Here is an 18,436-nt window from a genome sequence, read left to right as displayed (position 1 = left end):
TGAAGAGGACTACAGCGCCAAGATGCTATCTGCCGGTTTCTCTTTCCAACAGGTTCCCGGAGCTGCACTTTGGGGTGTAAGGGAACGTGGGAGTGAGGGAGGGAGGGATGTGGCAATAAGAGTGGTGGAGGTGGGGTCGAGAGTGTGTGGTTGGGGGAGGATTGTATTGTTGGGGGGATTATTGATAAAGCTGAAATGAAATGGAAATGGATTTAAACCCAGGTCAGGCCATTTTCCCCTCCTCATTTTCCATTTGAGCCATCCTTTCTCTGAGTAGCCAACCATAACACAGACAGATAACTTGCTTTTTAAAAAAGAGAGAGAGAGAAAGGACAGCGTTTTATTTAATCTCAATTTTCTCTTTTTTCCTGCACCTGTTTTTTTCTTTCGTTCTCTTCACTTTCCCTCTCTCTTTCTCTCTCTCTCTTCCTTACTGTCTTTCTCTTTTATCTTCCTATCTCCTTCTTTCTCCTTTTTCCGATGCTTGAATAGAAGTGGATCAAAAAGGTAAAGACCACAATGAACATAACAACCACAGCTCGCCCCTTCCTCCCTTCTCCTCCTCCCTTGTCTCCCTTCCTCCCCCCATATCCCCTCCTAACCCAGCACCTTGTGTAGTGGTCATGTTTGATGTTGATATCCCTCCCTTTTCTTTCTCGATCTCTAATCGCCTCCTCTGCCCTTCTCTTTCTATCTCTCTTTGAACTATAACCAAAACTCTAAAATCCTTCTAGATTTCCTCCTTGGTTCTGATGACACCAGCCTGACCTGCACGCACGCACACACACTCACTCGCACAGACACACACAAAGGCATCATGGGAGGTCAGTCCAGTGTCTATGAGAGATAAACGAGAGAATAACTTCATTCCTTTCCTGTACAAAGTAGCACATCTCAGCCTAATCTTACAGACGACATACGTTCATATCATCTCATGGATGGCAAACCTCTCCTCTTTTTTTCCATCCCTTCCCAAAGCTATCTCACACTGTTGCCTCACACACACCTGACAATCCACATTTCTCATTACATCTCTCAAGTATCTTTCAGCTCATTTCGCTATTGCAATTTATTTGTCCCTCCAGATCTAAGAAAAAAAAATCCTCTCTCTCTTTACATTACTCAGCTGCTCCTTCTCTCCATACTGTATCTCTTTCCCTCTATTATTTTTTTTGTTTCTCAGGACCGATTCAAAGTTTGTTGTCGCTGTAATCTTGAAGCAAAACTTTGTGTTAAGATAACACGGAAACTAGCCAAAGTTGCTCTCAGTATCATTTTTACAGTATCCCATTTCCAGGTGCTTCAGTGTCCTTCTGTCATTCTGTCTCTCTTCCTTTTTCAATTAATCACACTTCCATTTAACTCCCTTTTCTCTCGCTGTCCCCTTACTTCTTATTTTTCTCTGTTGCGTTCCTCATCCTCCCCTTTCTCTTGTTCTCTTTCTGTCACTGATTGGTTTATCTCTCAGATCACATCTGGCCATCACAAGCAGCTGCAGGCTCTTTTGAGCATCTCTTACACTCCTCTTCCTCCTCCTCCTCCTCCTCCTCTCTTCTCTCTCTATGCCTCTCTTTCTACAGTTTGTCACTGCCACATCTCTGGTCTCTTTATTGCACATGCACTGTGAACTTGTGCCCCTCTCCCTCCCACAACCCCTCCATACCCATACACATCAGTCAATCCCTCCTGGTTCCTTATGTGTTCAATGAGGCTCCGGATGAGGAGGAGAGGGGAGTGGATGGGGGAGGGAGGTGTATACCCTGTCGGGAGTGCTCCAGCTTCATGTAATGGCCTCTCCGATACAGCAGGGCCTCGCCACAAGCACTCCTCCGAAAAAGCCCCAATCAGCATGGTCAGGCACCTCAATCACTAGCCTCTTAAAGGGGAGAGATAGACCTGACCCATACCCAAGGTCACGTTGAGAATAGTGGCCATCAGTCCCAATGAGCCTTAACTCCCTCTCTCGGGTCCTCACCCTCCTCAACTCTCTCTGAACCCACCTACTCACATCTGTCTCGGCCTCAGCCATCTCCCTGTCTGGCCCCATGGCTGGATCCATATGTTGGAGGAATTAACTCCTGTAGAGGCTGCCATTAAACGGTTTATGGACCCCTCTGTCTGTCGTCGTGTCCATGGCTTTTCATTAACATGGATCATTGTCTCACATTTTTCTCCCACCACAAGCAGCCATTTTAGCTCACTCTCCCTGCTTGCGGTGGAATAGCAAGCTACAAAACCATCCTCCTCCTCCTCCTCCTCCTCCTCCTCCTCCTCGTCCTCCTCCTCCTCCTCCTCGTGCTTCTGCCTCATCCAACTGGTTATATTTATTTACTACTCTTCCTCCCACTAACACTACGATGAAAACCCCTTTCCTCTGTCTGCACTCCTGCCCTTACCCACCTTAATCCATCCCTCCACTGCTGCTAAACACACTTCCTTTCTCTGTTTATGGCTGAATTAACATTCCAGACTTGTGTCTTGTCCGTGTCTGTCCAATTAATCCTCACTGATTGATCAGCTGGTTGACAGATTTGGATTGGGATGACGTGCACCGCGTGGTGATGATGTCACGTGCAGGAGATCCTGTTCAATGAATGTCCAACACTACCTACCTGCTGTTAGGCTATTTTAAGACGATGTTGGCGTCAGCTGCTTCTCCTTCTTCTCATCAGTCCCTCTGTCCATTTTCTCACCCTTTCCGCTGACAGTCTAGCAGGGTACACTACCCACATCATTACAGTATTTCCTTTATCACTGCTGACAGGACCAAACTAGTGTCCGCCATATTTTTTCTCACCTCCAGTCTGTTTGCTTCTAAAGGAAAACAGGCAAGAGAAGGAAGCAGTGTAAGACCACTGTGAACAATCCTGGTATTTCTATAGAGGATTGGGTGGGGGTGCACACAAGGACAGAACCATCGCTCACAAAAGCAGCTCTCTACCTGTGATTTGGAAAAGTGAGAGGGAATGAGTGAGAAACCACTGCATCGTGTGATAGGAAAACACAAAGAATCTCTGCGAATGAAGAAGGAGAGGGAGAGCGGTCGCTATAGAGACGATGAGTCAGGCAGCATCGCCTCATTAGGAATGACCCACCACACACAAGCACAGTCATGTGACCGAGGCAGTGCAGACACCCTATTCAGTGGCACAGGGAGATAGGGAAGAGTGTGGGGATTGACTCTACATGCAGAAGCCATTGCATTGTTAGAGCCAAAGAACAGAGAGGTGAGTGTGTGAGGCAGGTGGTCATGAATATAAATCACAACTGCTTTCAGGACCTTTATGGAGAGACAGCACCTCTGGGAGGCCTGATTCAGAGCAGGAACATGAAGGGCGGTGGCGGGCTAGGCTAGGCTAACTGCTACCCTACAGCTCACGCTTCAGTCAGTCAGTCAGTTTATCGTATGCCCCCTGTCGTCTACTGTATCTGCAGCCTGTAGCCTCTGCAGCCATGTCCCGACCAACTTTCCTGTCACTCAGTGTCAGCTTCACTCCGAGGCAGATAAGACTTTGCTTTCAATGGACGCTATCTCTAGCTGTTGCCAGCTTTTGGTCTCAGTGAAGGGTATTCTCTGGGGTGAATGTTTGGGTTGATAAAGGTGCCAGTTTGACACCTGCCTCTTCCACTGTCTGGAGAGTGTGTATGTGTGTGCATTGTCTGGGAGTTTGTGTGTGTCCTAAGGGTGTACGTCTCTGTGTGAGTGTGTGTATATGTCTGTGCATGGCTGTTTGTACTGTATTGTGTTTTTACTCCCATAACTTGACCCCCCTTGTAGTCTAAAAGGAAGCGGAAACACAATGGGAGCCCCTCCCGTCTCCTTCCTTATTTCTCTCTTCTCGCTGTCACTATATGTCACTCCTCAGCAGATTAACTCACTCCTAATTCTCATTTCACAGGAAATAACCTATTTACTCTCTCTTACTCCACTCCTCTCTCTCCTCTTGTTTGCACACACAGAACACGCTCACATCCTTCTTCACGCTTTCTTCTCTCTCTTTGCCTCTCTGTCTTCTCTGAACTGCACACATGCATGCCTACACACACATACACACACACTAATACATGGTAAGACACAGCTACACACACTAATGGGCTGATGAATGCACATTAACATACCATCAGGAGACCCACTGCACACTCATGCACACACACTAACCCTTAAAGCCCATTAACCGTCCAGCATGGACACGGGGTACCATGCCATGCTCCATTCTGCCCCCTGCTGCCCGCATGCTGCACCTGCCAGTAACAGGTGTGGGATTCAATTAGAGCAGCATGCTCTCAGCAGTCAGTCCTGTGAGCAGGCCATGACTGCGGACTGGGCAAAGGCTTGGGCCAGCAGAGCCCTCAGATCCCTGTAGCAAAGAAAAAAAAAAAACCTACAACACAAACACTAGGAGGACGCCACTTTAGAAACAGCTGCCAACCATTGGCAGGGGGTGTTTAGATCATCAAAGTCGTACATTAACCATCACCATGACGCTGTCAAATCACACATAAAAACACCATGGATTGCTGAAGACAACCAAAATGAAAAGTCTAAATTTAGCCGAAAGCTGTCAGCGCTCACTTTTAATTGCGTTACCAGTCGATCACAAATTGCTGCGAGACACTAATGGGAGATATTTACTGTCATTTCCAGGAAAGTACTGGCGCTTTAATCATTTTATACTGCAGCCTCATATTGACAAGTAACAGCTGACCTGTGCCTGGGAAAGGGATTATGGAGATAAATAGTCAATTATTACAGCAGTATTTCCCTGTATGTGTGGCAGTAATTGGCATGCTAGAGCATGATAGCTACAGCCTGGGTTTTAATCCCTGATAAGGTAAGTTTCATTAGCCATCTGGCTAGTTTGTAGGGTAAAGAAGTGTTGTGTCTGCGCTGCCTTGCGACTTCAATGGGATGATCATGACTGCAAGATTTCCATCCGCACCAAAACGGGTATTAATCTATTAATCTAACTATCTCACATAATCCCAGATGGCTCTTACTCGTTCTAACCTGCTCTAGCCAGACTAGGATAATGCCTAATCTCGAGATTTACGCCTAATGCCTAATGCCTAATGCCTATTGCCTAATACCTCATTCATTCTGTGGTCATAATAGCCTCTTGTACTGTAGGCTCTACTGTTAGGGTTTGACTGTTCCGGCTTCCCACTGCTACAATCACCCTTCGCAGTTAGCGGGAGGGAGAGGGAGGTACGTAGAGTGAAGGAGAGGCAGAAAGAGCTGGTAAACAGAAAGGCAGCCAGGAGGGCTGGGGAACGCAGGTCAGAGTTAATGAAGCCCCCTAGGCAGGGTTTGCAGGGTGTGAAGCGTGGCCACTGTTTCTGTTTGGCCTGTGAGTGTGTGAATGTGTATGTGTGTATATGTCTGTGTCCTCGTGGCCTGCGTGTATAGCCCGGAGGCCGCTGATGAGCCCCTTTGACACCGGGCCCACCCGACGACCGGGTTCATTAGAATAAACTGAGGCTCGCTGGTCGGTAGCGGGGCAGGGTTCGGACAGGAGAGGAGGGAAGGGAGAGGAACATGGAGGAGGAAGGCGGACGACAGACTGTTAGTCTTTGCTTTGCCGCAGTGTTATTGTGATGATGAGCCCAATAGAGAACAGTCTGCTACCAATTTAGGACAGGGCTGGAAGGTTGGGTGCAATAATGAACAGAATCATATAGTATTTTGGGGGGACACTGTGGCAGGCACAATATAGTGAGAGTAAATTGTATTGCAGACAACAACAACTATTTTGGTGCCGTGATAGATTGTAGTGCATTCTTGTCTCTTACCTGTTTAGGCTGTTACAGCCAGTCAGGCCTCAGTACAGTACATTTTCCTCTAAAACTTTGGATTCAATCCTAAACTTTATTTATTGCCTATATTTGGTATTCAAAAATTTAACTAATATAATGTTAATATTAACGATACTATATCAGAAAAACACAAAAACTATTACAGATACAATGGTTATATTATGCTCTCTTCTATATTAATTAGCTTGAAGGCTCAAGTTGGTAAAGACAACACCAGCAAATGTGATTTATGTGCCACACTCTGAAACCAACAGCATAATTCCTGTGATATCACACTTTGTAGACATGCCTTTAAGGTATTCCTTCTGTGACCCTCTTTATGCCATAGTTTTAGCCTTCATTCAGGTGGCACTCCAATGTTCAATTTCGCTACACTTAGCCCTTACCCCTTATTTTAGCAGGGGTTGTCGAGGGGAGGGGTGTTCCAATTCTTGCTGGGATAGAGGTGTAGGTAGGCTCTCCGGATTGAGTTTTTTTTTAGAGGCGCACTCCAAACCGAGTGCTGTGAGAAATCATTGGCAAGATGGCTGCACAAGCAACAAAAGAAACCCACATATTTATTTTCTTTGTTAGTAAAGATTAAAAATAATAATAACCATTGTATTGTCTTATTTAATTCCAATGTATTATGGTCCCTTCTTATATCCTCCTGAGACCCGAACTTTTTTTCAGTATGCATTTTTATCATTTCTCCTAGCTATTTGGGATCAGTAGGACCCAATAAGTATAAAAACTAAACACTGTCAACGATAATAAAGTCCCATTGTCTTCAAACGAGTACTTCCTAACAGTGTCTTAGCTTGTTACTGTTGCTAAAATTGGTCAAATTTGTTGCCATACCAAACTACAAACATTATTAATCATAAATAAACAAGTTTCAACCATTAAGTGTGATCAGGTTTTGGACCTGGTCCATGTTTGTGTCGGGATCGGCTGCAGACTGACTTAGCAGATATGGCTGCCATCTTGTTTTTACACGGAACAGTCAGTTGTGCTCTTACTACCACTAGATGGCACAAAAAGTGTCCACAAACAAGGAAAACAGGTCTAAGTTAAGTAGAATGAAGTATATGGTCAAGGAAACCCAAAATGTGATGGACACAAGGTAGTAGGAGGTTATAGCAAGCATAACAAAAAATTGGTAGTAGTAGCCTATGCAAATGCCGCGGCAGCTAACTAGCTATCCAGCTGCTTAACATGACATTGTTATTGTTGATTTGTACATGACAGTCCTGCAGTTTTCCATGTGGCATTCTCCCCCTTTGGTGGCATATGATGCCTGAAATTTAACTCAAGTCCAGCAGTGAAGTCGCTGCACTTTTAACTTTGGCAGTGTAAGAGCATGGGTTGCTAATGTTAGCATTCAGAGCACCACTAGTGGCCTGGTAATGAAGCAATGTTCTTTTTTATCTGATGACTTATTTGATAAGTTGATAGCGTGAAACTGAAATTGTGAACAAATCACAACTGCCCGTGGTTTTCTGTCAGTCCATAAGATAAATTGCGAATGTCTGTGATAATACTGTTATTGCCTGTTTATGTAAACGCCATTGAAACCTACTGATGATGTCTCAGGGCTTCGATGGGTTGTCCCATTTCGTTTTTGTAACTCTGTCCTGAGGGTCAAAGGGCACTCGAAAACGAGGAGTAGGGTTAAAAATAAATGCAAAGAATTGGAGAAATGGGATCAGGCCCAACACATATGGAAGCTATTCTGCCCTTTACTGTACTGTAATAAATATCAGTTTCACTGTACCGTGGCCACAGATAAATTGGATGCTAGCATTCATATTAATACTTAGTTTTCTTTGGCCGGTCATCCTTTTTGTGGCTGTAGAGAACAGCCTTGCGTGTTTGTGTTTCTTTGTCCTTTATTCTACCTTGAGGCAGAGTGTTGCTGGCTTTGTTTATGGGTCACCTACATGCAGAGCTGCTGTATTGCTTTCTGCATGCTGTTTATTTCTCTATTTACAGTAGCATTGTACTTTTGAGGCAGTGTCCTACTTTTAGTGGTTGTTTTTTTTCTCCCCCCCACTCTATAGCTTTCTGCTCCGATAATACCTCACCCTTTACGGCCTTTATTTGAAATGCTTTGGAGCACAAGTTCCGTTTATTCGCAGCGAACTCATGCTGTGTCTGGATTGATAAAAATGTCATTTTATTGTGGTGTGAGGGAGAGTTGGCACAGATGTTAGTCAAGAAATCCATTGTTAGGCTGTCTGAAAACGCTAGATTTAACCATTGCTCTGAACATTATTTTGCATATTTCAGTCACCCACGTTCATATTTGCAAAGCAAACACCTCAGGCGTCCCTGCTTTCAAGGGAGCATTTTGGTTCGACAATGGAGCATGACAAGCCTGCTCCCCGTGAAGAGTTTGTATTCAGAGTGTTTGTTTAAGCCTGAGTTTGATTAGATTCCTGTTTGGCTGCCGGTCCCAATCCCTGTTGGACCCCCTCAGACAGAGCGGGCTAATGTCTGAGTGGCCCAGCACCACAGATCACCAGCCACTACCAACAACAGCACGACAGGCAACGGAAAGAGAAAGCTGGATTTCCAAAAGCCCGAAGCTCCTCCATCTCTCTATTATGATTCTCCTCCTGTTCCAGACTTCCATGCAATATTCAAGACAGTTTGAGCCTACACTGATCCATCACTCTAACAGTGACTGTGTGACAGTGTATGTATGTGTGCATGCACCATCCTCGCGTGTATTGGGGTGGTATGTGTGTGTCTGTCTATTCGTGTGTGCTCTATGTCATCTGTGTCCAAATGCCCCTGCAGTGTCCAATTAGTTCAGAGATGCGTTCAATCATGAGGTGACCAGCAGGTGTCTGGTTCTGTCGCAACCCCGAGCCAGAGAGCCACATAAATAAGCTGGCAGAGGAGACGTGGGGACTCCTCAGCTGTTTTATTCTGTAGTGCCTCCAACTCTCCTCTCTCTCTCTCCCTCTCTCTCTCTCTCTCTCTCCCTCTCTGTCACCGGTACCCCTGTGATGTCAGAGTGGCAAGGATGCCAGCAGCTTTCCTCATAGATCACCTGACGTGTCTGGTGGTCCCAGGGTACTCTCTCTGTCAGGCAGGGACACACTGCGTCAGCCAGCCAATTTACACCAGTCCCCAGTGGATGACCTCCACCTGCCTAAAGTAGACATCCTGTGTGTCTGTGTGCTTGTTTGGTGTATGGATTGTGTGTAAGGGTTCCCAAGTATTTGTTGTTGTGTGGATCTATGTCTGTTTGCAATAGGGACTGTTGTTTGTGTCTGTATTTGTGCATGCGTGTGGGTGTGTGAAGCCGTTTCGGACGCATGGGAGGCCTGGCCAACCTCACATCTTTACCCCAGGATGCTTTTTTCTTTGAGGCATTACTCTTGACTGAGAGCCAAATTTGAGTCCTAATAAAACAAGCTGCACAATTACTGTTTTACCACCCAGTAGCAGAGCAGAGAAGCACAGGCCTTTGAAATAGAAAATGCACAATCAAATAAAAAGTAGGCCAAGATAAATTAGATTAGAGACTACATCCAAGCCGCGGCGGCAGCCAGAAATCTCCCATTTATCATATCCAGACGCTTTCCGACCACAATGCTGATGTTCTACAAATGAGCTTTTATATGTTCCTTCATTTTAAATCTGATATTGTACCTCACCTCCCTCCCCCCTCTCTCCCCCCTCTCTCCCATTCTCCTACTACTCTTTGTCTCCTTTTCAATTCTCAACTTACTTTTATCTACTCACATCTTTCCTCCATCCCCTCCACGTCTCTCTCCTGTTCTATATTCCATGGTCTTTGGCCTTTTCCCATTCCCCTCTCTGCCTCCCCTGCCATCTCCATGATACCTTTCATTTTTACAAAACTTTGTTCTTATTTTCTATGCCTTCCTTTTTCTCCTTCTTCTGCTCCTCTCTGCTCCAACACACCTCCTCTGCTCCAGTCTTTGTGTGTCCGGGGACACTGCTGCGGGTTCAGGCGGCCAGTTCTCTGCAGGAGGCGGAGCACCAGGCGGGGGCGTGGTGTAAGGACCCGCTGCAATCCGGGGACCGTCTGTACGTCATGCCCTGGACCCCCTATCGCACCGACATGCTGTATGAGTACGCCTCCTGGGAAGACTTCAAACAGAACCGAGCCACCACCACCTACAAGTGAGGGCGCCTCCCACTGTCCTGGATGATCAAATAGCATCTGCTGCTGTATTGATTTATTGGCTTTTGATGTGGATATGGATGGTGATAGCAGAACGGTCCCACTGTGGTGTCAGCTTGCTCACAGTGAGGACATCTTGTAGGATTGTGTCGTGCAGAGTAGATGAATTGACTTGTTCTCTTGAATTTTCTGCACCACTCATGTGATACTTTCTCAACAGGTTGCCCAACAGGGTTGATGGCACGGGGTTCGTGGTGTACGACGGCGCTGTGTTTTACAACAAAGAACGAACACGGAACATTGTCAAGTATGACCTAAGGACACGAATCAAGAGCGGTGAGGCCATCATCACAAATGCCAACTACCATGACACCTCGCCCTACCGCTGGGGAGGGAAATCGGACATCGACCTGGCTGTGGATGAGAATGGGCTGTGGGTGATCTACGCCACTGAGGCCAACAACGGACGGCTGGTGGTCAGCCAGGTGGGAGAGCAGCCCTGCACAGAAGGGGATGAGATGTGGATTATAAACGCAGGAGTGGATTATATCAAAATCTCATCTGACTAGTCAGGCGAAAGGTCATATGTCACACATGAATGACTTACTATGGAGATTACACAGGTGCACTGACAAATGAGATGTTGTTTGCCAAGAAGAAGAGTCACATAAATATTATATGCAAAAGGTTAAATTTTAAATCCCATCATATCCAAAAAATTAATCTTCACTAGTAGGGTAAATATTTGATTTATTTTGTTGGTCCACAACCAGTTTCTTTTAGGCTTCAAACATTTCATAATTTAATAACTTAAAACTTATAAAGAAAATGTAGCATTATGTTATCTGCTCATTTTTATATCAATAGTTTAGATGCATACTGTTTTAAACAAAGTCACATTACTTTGCACTGCTCACTTGACAAACTCAAAACATAATCCATCACTGTGAACTTTGGAACATTCATAATTTAATGCCAGTCGGGTCTTTGTTTCTTAACAAACAAAACTGCAATCAGGCAGCAAGTTTCCACACAAACGCAGTTTGAATTAATGTGCTGTTCAGATAGACGGCTCCCATTTATTATCACTATCTTTGACCTAACCAGGAAATTGTTTTTCTAACTGTATAAGTTAAACTATCCATCTAACATAATATCAAACCCTGCATGAGCTATGAGAGTGTCGAGTAATGGAGCAACAAAGTCATAAATAAGGAAGTGATCACTTTCATCATCAAGGAGTTGTCTGGGTTTTGGGGGACTTTTATTATTTTTCCGCAAACCTTGAGTGCAACAAACACATTGAGGTCTCTATTAAGCCTCGGCATGCAGTTTGAAGGTATATTTAGCAGAAGCAGCTTTGCATAAAGGCATAGACATATCTCTCCTTCAAAGCCGGAGCTGAGGGTTTAATTAGTTTTTAAATGCGTTTACAAGTGCTTATAAATCTTAACATTATTTTACAGAAGCACCATTTGCGCTGCTGGGCTTATGTTAGCGTGAGTAATATGGGCGATGTTACATCAAATCATTTCATTTTAAAGGAACTTTATAGATAATCTAATAGAGCATGTAGTTCTGTTATCTAGACATTCATCTTTAGATTTTTGTTTTTGGAAGTCCCAACATTTGAGCTGCGTCTGTAAAATAGACCACAACTTATTAAGCTACTGTAAGAAATAGGGATGATCCTAACGACCAATTTCCCTGACGTTTAAACAGATGTTCAAATTAATACTAGTAGCACAACTGAATCTTTAAGTTTAAATATTTTCCCCAATTTTTATAAGTGATTTTAAATTATTAGTCACATTTGTCAGTAACCAAAGTGTATTTTAAATACCACTGAAACATGTGACAATCTGCATTGTGCATTATGAAAACTGCATATTATGCTATAAAACATGACAAAAAAACAACATTTATTTAAAACAATATTGTTTAGGTAAATACATCTAGAGTGGCATTTTCACTGGGTTTAGCTATTGCATAAAATAACAATAATTTTAGTAATAAGTATAATTGACTAGTATTTCTTGTGCCAACTAGTGAGGGTAGCAACATATAATCAACTAGTCAACTACTCACACACACCCTTAGTGCCTTTAAAATACACATATAGAGATGAAAAAAGGATATTTATGTGAATATACATTGATGATCTCTATAACTAAGATTTTGAATAAAATCCCCTAAAAACTGATCGTCTCTCCAAGCTTCCCAGAATGATCCTTAAGCTACATAAATCCTCAGCCTAATTCAACGTTCCCTCTCCCCATAGGTGAACCCGTACACCCTGCGCTTTGAAGGCACCTGGGAAACCAGTTTCGACAAGAGAATGGCATCCAACGCCTTCATGGCATGCGGCGTGCTTTACGCAGTGAGGTCGGTCTACCAGGACGATGACAGCGAAGCTGGTGGCGACCTGGTGATGTACGCCTACAACACCAACCGAGCCCGGGAGGAGCCTGTCAACATCGCTTTCCCCAACCCCTATCAGTATATTTCCTCTGTGGACTACAACCCTCGAGACAACCAGCTTTATGTCTGGAACAACTATAATGTGCTGCGCTACCCGCTGGAGTTTGGGCCACCGGACCCCACCACGGGTAAGGAGCGATCCCACAGACACATTTTTAAAATGTTTGAAGTGATAGACAATTAAAAGCTAATCACATAAAAAGTATACAGATGTTTCCCCATTTTATACCTGTTAGTATCTGGGCCCAAGTTAGAATGAACTATAATAGTTAACATCAGACAATTTAGTAGTCAGGTATTATGATTTATTTATAAAGATTTAAATGAGAATTAAGTAGAAAAGTAACATCTGTTACAACAGAAAATTGTGAGGCTGTGGCCATGAAGTCAACACTGGAGGGGACCAACCTGCCAGGTGGTCTGTGGTCCCCCCACTCTCCAAAAAAAAATCAAAATTTGAAAACTAATTTTCTACTATATTACATTATTTATCAAAAGCAAGTACAGCTGTACAGTGAACTAAAAAATATGCCCTGAATGAAAGCTACTACTGTCTATATAAATGACACTTCACTGCGACTTGACATGGGCTGTCTGACAAATATAACATAACAAAGATATTAATGTCAGTAGAATACGCCCAAGAGCCATGTTTCCCTGGGGTACGGCAACACTATTTGGACAAATGACACATAGAGCTGCAGCCCACCTTGAATTAGAAAGGGTAGCAATAATTATGACAATTCTTTGAGTTTATTTATGATTATGATTACATTTTTGATGATTATTTGGACAGCAGTGCGTGGTTGCCTGTCGCAGAATAGCAAAAATGTGCATGTATGTATGTATGTATGTATATATATTCGTATATTTAAATATTGGTAGATCTGTGCTGCCAATTTATATTATAATAGAAAAATTAAAAATACACTTTTCAGACCTCACAGTTTTCTTACAGAAGACTTTGGTGACAAAATGACAGATTTCTACCTGATAAAATATTTTATTTACTCGCACTAACTGCATTCCTCTCATGATTATTTTATATTCATACTGTAGAACATTAAATTATGGAGAAGCACTTTATGCATCTTATTGTGAATGATGTTTTTTTCTTGATCAGAGAACACTTCAAACAGCTCGTGCAGAATGTGTTTGTGACTGTTTCTTATCTGACATTTGGGCGCCTCAGATATCAAATCATTGTATTCCCATCCCCAGCCATAGTTACAGTAAAGAGCAGCCTCTCAGGTATGACTGCTGTAGCACTTCATATCAACTTCTCTGTGTCATGTATAATGAAAAAGTCATTCTGAAATGATAAGGGGGAGGATGAAATGAGAACACCACACTGCATTTTGGCAGTCCATCAATATGAGAGGGAGGTTTGGATGTATTGTATATCTGAGCTGCATAAAGGCCTGTATAAAGCTCGGATTATGCCCAGAGAGAGTAGAGGCAGAGACACACGGGCGGCGGCACTCACAGTGTGCACGCTGCCTCTGCGTTTGATCAGTTAGGATTTTGTAGTTGTGATGTGCTGCTTTTATCTTCGCATTAGGTTTGGTTGTTAGTGATGGTGACTTCTCTGATACATTTGATCAATTATTTACTTCTCCCTGACTTGTGATGATGCGTTCTCTCCATCTCCTCCCCTGCTTCTCTCATCTCTCTGGAGAGCCCGCTTTGAGAGGCTCCGAAAAGTATTTGTCACCCCAATTATTGTCAGGCTAACTTTTGAACTCAACTTCTAAGAGACATCTTAAATTCACATGCATGTGTCCTTCACTCTCTTGATCTCTTTTTTTTGGGCTTTTGCTGTCGGCTTTTGCTGCTCTCTAACAAATCCCTTTTAAAACTCTAAATGTCTCTCACTCACTCTGGGCCTCATTTGTAGCCTCCAACTCTTGTGTTCTCTCTGTGTTACTCTGGGGTTACCTCAGGCCCTCTCACCACCACCCAAGTGACCACCACCCTTGCAGCCAGGCCCTTCACTTCCAGCGCCAGCCCTTCTACCGTCCGCCCTCTGGCCCCCACCTCACGCCCAATCGGCTCCATCAACAAGCACCCGGATCTTCGACCGATCACAGCTACTGTGCCTGTCACCCGCCGGCCACCCCGCCCTCCTCCACAAGGCCTGGAGCCTCACGTCTGCGAGGCCAAGCTAGTCCGTGGCGTCCAGTGGCCCACCACGCAGAGAGGAGAAACAGTAGACCGCCCATGTCCCAAAGGATCTCTAGGTGAGAGCATTTGCATGTGTGTATTTTTAAACGTGTGCATTTTTCCACTCCATAAAACAAACACGTGCATTTCATGTCGTACTTCCACAGTGTGTCCTTCATGCGTGTGTTTGTTTGTGCGCACATTATATCTCTCTCAGCGTGTGCCCAAGTGATCAGCGTGTTTGTGCTCTCACACTTGTTTTTTTCCGCTGTTGTCTTCTCCTGTCCCCGCGTTGGTCCCACCAGCAGGCACAGTCCCAGAGGACTCGCAGATGAAAGCCCGTCCTCCACAAATGAAAGGCTCATCTCCCACAGAAACAGAGCTGATTGAAAGTGGCAAATAATGAAATGAAAGACTAGACAACACAGGCTTCACCTCCCTTCATGCTAGTTTCTATACCTTTAAACATGCAGCAATCAAAAAGCTCTCGTTAGTCGCAGGGAGAAAAAAAAAAAAGACATCTCCCCCCATCAAGCTCTCCAATGCTTTTTCGCTGTTTCTGTATGTTCTCTCTGTAAACGGCACTAACATTAAATTAGCAGCTGGCTTAATTGCCACGTCTTGGCAGAGCTCTCAAACCCAATCTGTGGTCGATGGAGGAGAGTATAGAGAAAAGCGGGAGAGAGGGGGGGGTCGGTGGGAGAGAGAGAGAGAGAAGAAGAGGGTATGAAATGCAACGCCGCATCTGCTCAGATCCCTCTACAACTGCGAAGCGTTGCTGCATTGTCTCTGTCATCTCTGCTCCTCTGTTCTGCTTCTCTCTCTCTCTCTTACTCTCTGTCTCTCTTGCTGTGGTCTCTCCTCTCCTCTTTTCCCTGCCTTCTCTTTGTGACTTGATGTTGGTTATTTGTGTTAGCAGCAGCGCATAGACCCTTCTCTGGTTTTATCCCCGCGTGGTGTCCTTTCTCTGAACCCACGTAACTAGAAAAACCTAGCTGGAAATAAGGGTTGGTGGAAGGTGCTTCCCTTCAGGTGTTTTTATTTGACAGTGAGGTATCATACCTGATGTCTTTGGTGTGTGTGTGTGTGTGTGTGTGCACATAGTAAATGTTATGTGGTATGTCTGCATGTACTCCTTTTAAACCATTCCTTTTAGAGCATGAAAGCCCGTTCCAGCCCTGCCGTCTTCTTCCTCCCTTTCTCTTCCCTCGCTCTCTCACTGCCCTACACTCCATTATTGAACCTTTTCCACTTCTGACCCATTTTACTCTACCTCCTCCCTCCGTCTTCCCTCTCATCTTCAAACACTTTGAGTATTACATTTTTAAAATTCATTTCACTCCGTTTTTCTTGGGTAGGGAGGGAAAAAAAATCGTATCACATTTTTTTTTGTGCTCATCCCTCCTCTGCACACTTTCCCCTTTAATTGCAGACACCTAACGCTTATTATCTCTCCATTACTTCCCCCCTCCTCTGTTTCTTCTCCCTCTGCTCGTCTCCAGGCATCGCTTCATTCCAGTGCTTGGTGGACCAGGTCATGTGGAACCCGCGGGGTCCTGACCTGAGTAACTGCACCTCCCCGTGGGTCAACCAGGTGGCCCAGAAGGTGAGACCTGGAGCCGTACCCCCCGGCCCTGAGTCCGTCCCCTTCGTCTGCCCCACCGCCCCGACCATCCTCCCTGTCCACCTGCACACACACATTAACATATCTCCAAGGCTGGCCTGATTAAAATACAGACTCATTTCAACTGGCCCTTCATTACAAGGCATCTGCTCTTGATACTTAATTAACTCTCCTTTTTTTTTAGTAATATACTTTAATCACAGACAGGTAAAATTATTTTTAAAAATCAGGCTTAGGGCCTTAGGCCTTGCAAGGTATTTCAGTTTCTCCATCATAGTTTCATATAATGCATTATACCTGCAGTGGCAAAACATCATTGTCTCCAGCATGGGTGGATTATGAAATAGTGGGCCCCTGGGCACAGATATGCAAAGGGCCCCACCACCTCTCCTGCATAAAAGCAAGACACATAGACTTTGTGGTTGTTTTGTGTCTTTTTGTAGTTGTTTTGGCTGCTTTGAGGTAATTTTTTATGTCTTCTTGGGGTAATTTTGTGTCTTTTTTGTCATTTTGTGCCTTCTTTTAGGGTTTTTTGTGTTTCCTTGTGGTTACTTGTATCTTTTGGTAGTCCTTTTGGGCTCTTTGTGGCAATTTTTATGTCTTATTGAGGTAATTTTGTGTCTTTTTGGTGATTTTGTGCCTTCTTTTAGGGTTTTTTGTGTCTCCTTGTAGTTATTTGAATCTTTTTTTAGTCGTTTGGGACTCTTTGAGGCAATTTTTATGTCTATTGAGGTAATTTTGTGCCTTCTTTTAGGGTTTTTTGTGTCTCCTTGTAGTTATTTGAATCTTTTTTTAGTCGTTTGGGACTCTTTGAGGCAATTTTTATGTCTATTGAGGTAATTTTGTGCCTTCTTTTAGGGTTTTTTGTGTCTCCTTGTAGTTATTTGAATCTTTTTTTAGTCGTTTGGGACTCTTTGAGGCAATTTTTATGTCTATTGAGGTAATTTTGTGCCTTCTTTTAGGGTTTTTTGTGTCTCCTTGTAGTTATTTGAATCTTTTTTTAGTCGTTTGGGACTCTTTGAGGTAATTTTTATGTCTATTGAGGTAATTTTGTGCCTTCTTTTAGGGTTTTTTTGTGTCTCCTTGTGGTTATTTATATCTTTTTGTAGTGGGTTAGGGCTCTTTGAGGTAATTTAATTGTCTAATTGAGGCAATTTTGTGTCTTTTTGGTAAATATTGTGCCTTCTTTTAGGGTTCTTTGTGTCTCCTTGTAGTTATTTGAATCTGTTTGTAGTCGTTTGGGGGTCTTTGAAGCAATTTTTATGTCTATTGCGGTAATTTTGTGTCTCTTTGCTAATTTTGTGTCTTTTTTTTAGGTTTTTTGTGTCTCCTTGTCGTTATTTGTGTCTTTTTTTAGTCTTTTGGGGTTCTTTGAGGCATTGTCTATGTCTAATGAGGTAATTTTGTGTCTCTTTGCTAATTTTGTGTCTTTTTTTAGGTTTTTTGTGTCTCCTTGTCGTTATTTGTCTTGTAGTGGTTTTGGGCTCTTTTAGGTAATTTAATTGTCTTATTGAGGTAATTTTGTGTCTTCTTTTGGGTTTTTTGTCTCCTTGTGGATATTTGTGTCTTTTTGTAGTCATTTTCGGGCTCTTTGAAGCAATTTTTATGTCGTATTGAGATAATTTGTGTCTTTTTTCCTAATTTTGTGTCTTTTAGGTTTTTTGTGTCTCCTTGTCGTTATTAGTGTCTTGTTGTAGTGGTTTTGGGCTCTTTTAGGTAATTTAATTGTCTTATTGAGGTAATTTTTGTAGTGGTTTTGGGCTCTTTTAGGTAATTTAATTGTCTTATTGAGGTAATTTTGTGTCTTCTTTTAGGGTTTTTTGTGTCTCCTTGTAGTTATTTGTATCTTTTTGTTGTCGTTTGGGGCTATTTGAGGTAATTTTTATGTTGGGTTTTTTTGTCTCTTTGTGGTCGTTTTGCCAATTTTTGCAGTTATATTGTATCTCTTTGCTGTTCCTTTGCATCTCTTTGTGTTTCTCTTTGTGATCTTTTTGTGTCTCTTTTTGGTAATTTTGAGTCTCCTCCTGGTCGCTTCGTGTTAATTTGACATTTTGAAAGTAAAGGCCAGGGGGGCCCACCTGACACTTGGGGCCCTGGGGCCTGAGCCCAGCTGACTCGTTCAGTAATCTATCCATGGTCTCCAGATGATGCAAAATGATTTTAACTTAGCTCCCTGGAATCTAAATTGCCAAACTGTGTTATAATATCTG

The 18,436-nt window shown here is 43.5% G+C and overlaps 1 protein-coding gene across 1 annotated transcript in view; it reads left to right on the top strand.

Moving 5' to 3' along the window:
• adgrl1a (adhesion G protein-coupled receptor L1a) overlaps positions 1–18,436 on the top strand; it is a 110,951-nt gene that overhangs the window by 71,186 nt on the left and 21,329 nt on the right. Inside the window, exons 5-9 of the mRNA XM_050068817.1 lie at positions 9,750–9,957; positions 10,179–10,443; positions 12,240–12,567; positions 14,383–14,679; positions 16,105–16,208. Coding sequence (XP_049924774.1) covers positions 9,750–9,957; positions 10,179–10,443; positions 12,240–12,567; positions 14,383–14,679; positions 16,105–16,208 — 1,202 coding nt within the window. The remainder of the gene's footprint in view (positions 1–9,749; positions 9,958–10,178; positions 10,444–12,239; positions 12,568–14,382; positions 14,680–16,104; positions 16,209–18,436) is intronic.

The sequence above is a fragment of the Epinephelus moara genome, chromosome 18 (genome assembly GCF_006386435.1).
Source record: "Epinephelus moara isolate mb chromosome 18, YSFRI_EMoa_1.0, whole genome shotgun sequence".
Lineage (NCBI taxonomy): Eukaryota > Metazoa > Chordata > Actinopteri > Perciformes > Serranidae > Epinephelus > Epinephelus moara.
Note: the sequence above shows the minus strand (reverse complement) of the source record. Positions and strands in the feature narration are given on the sequence as shown.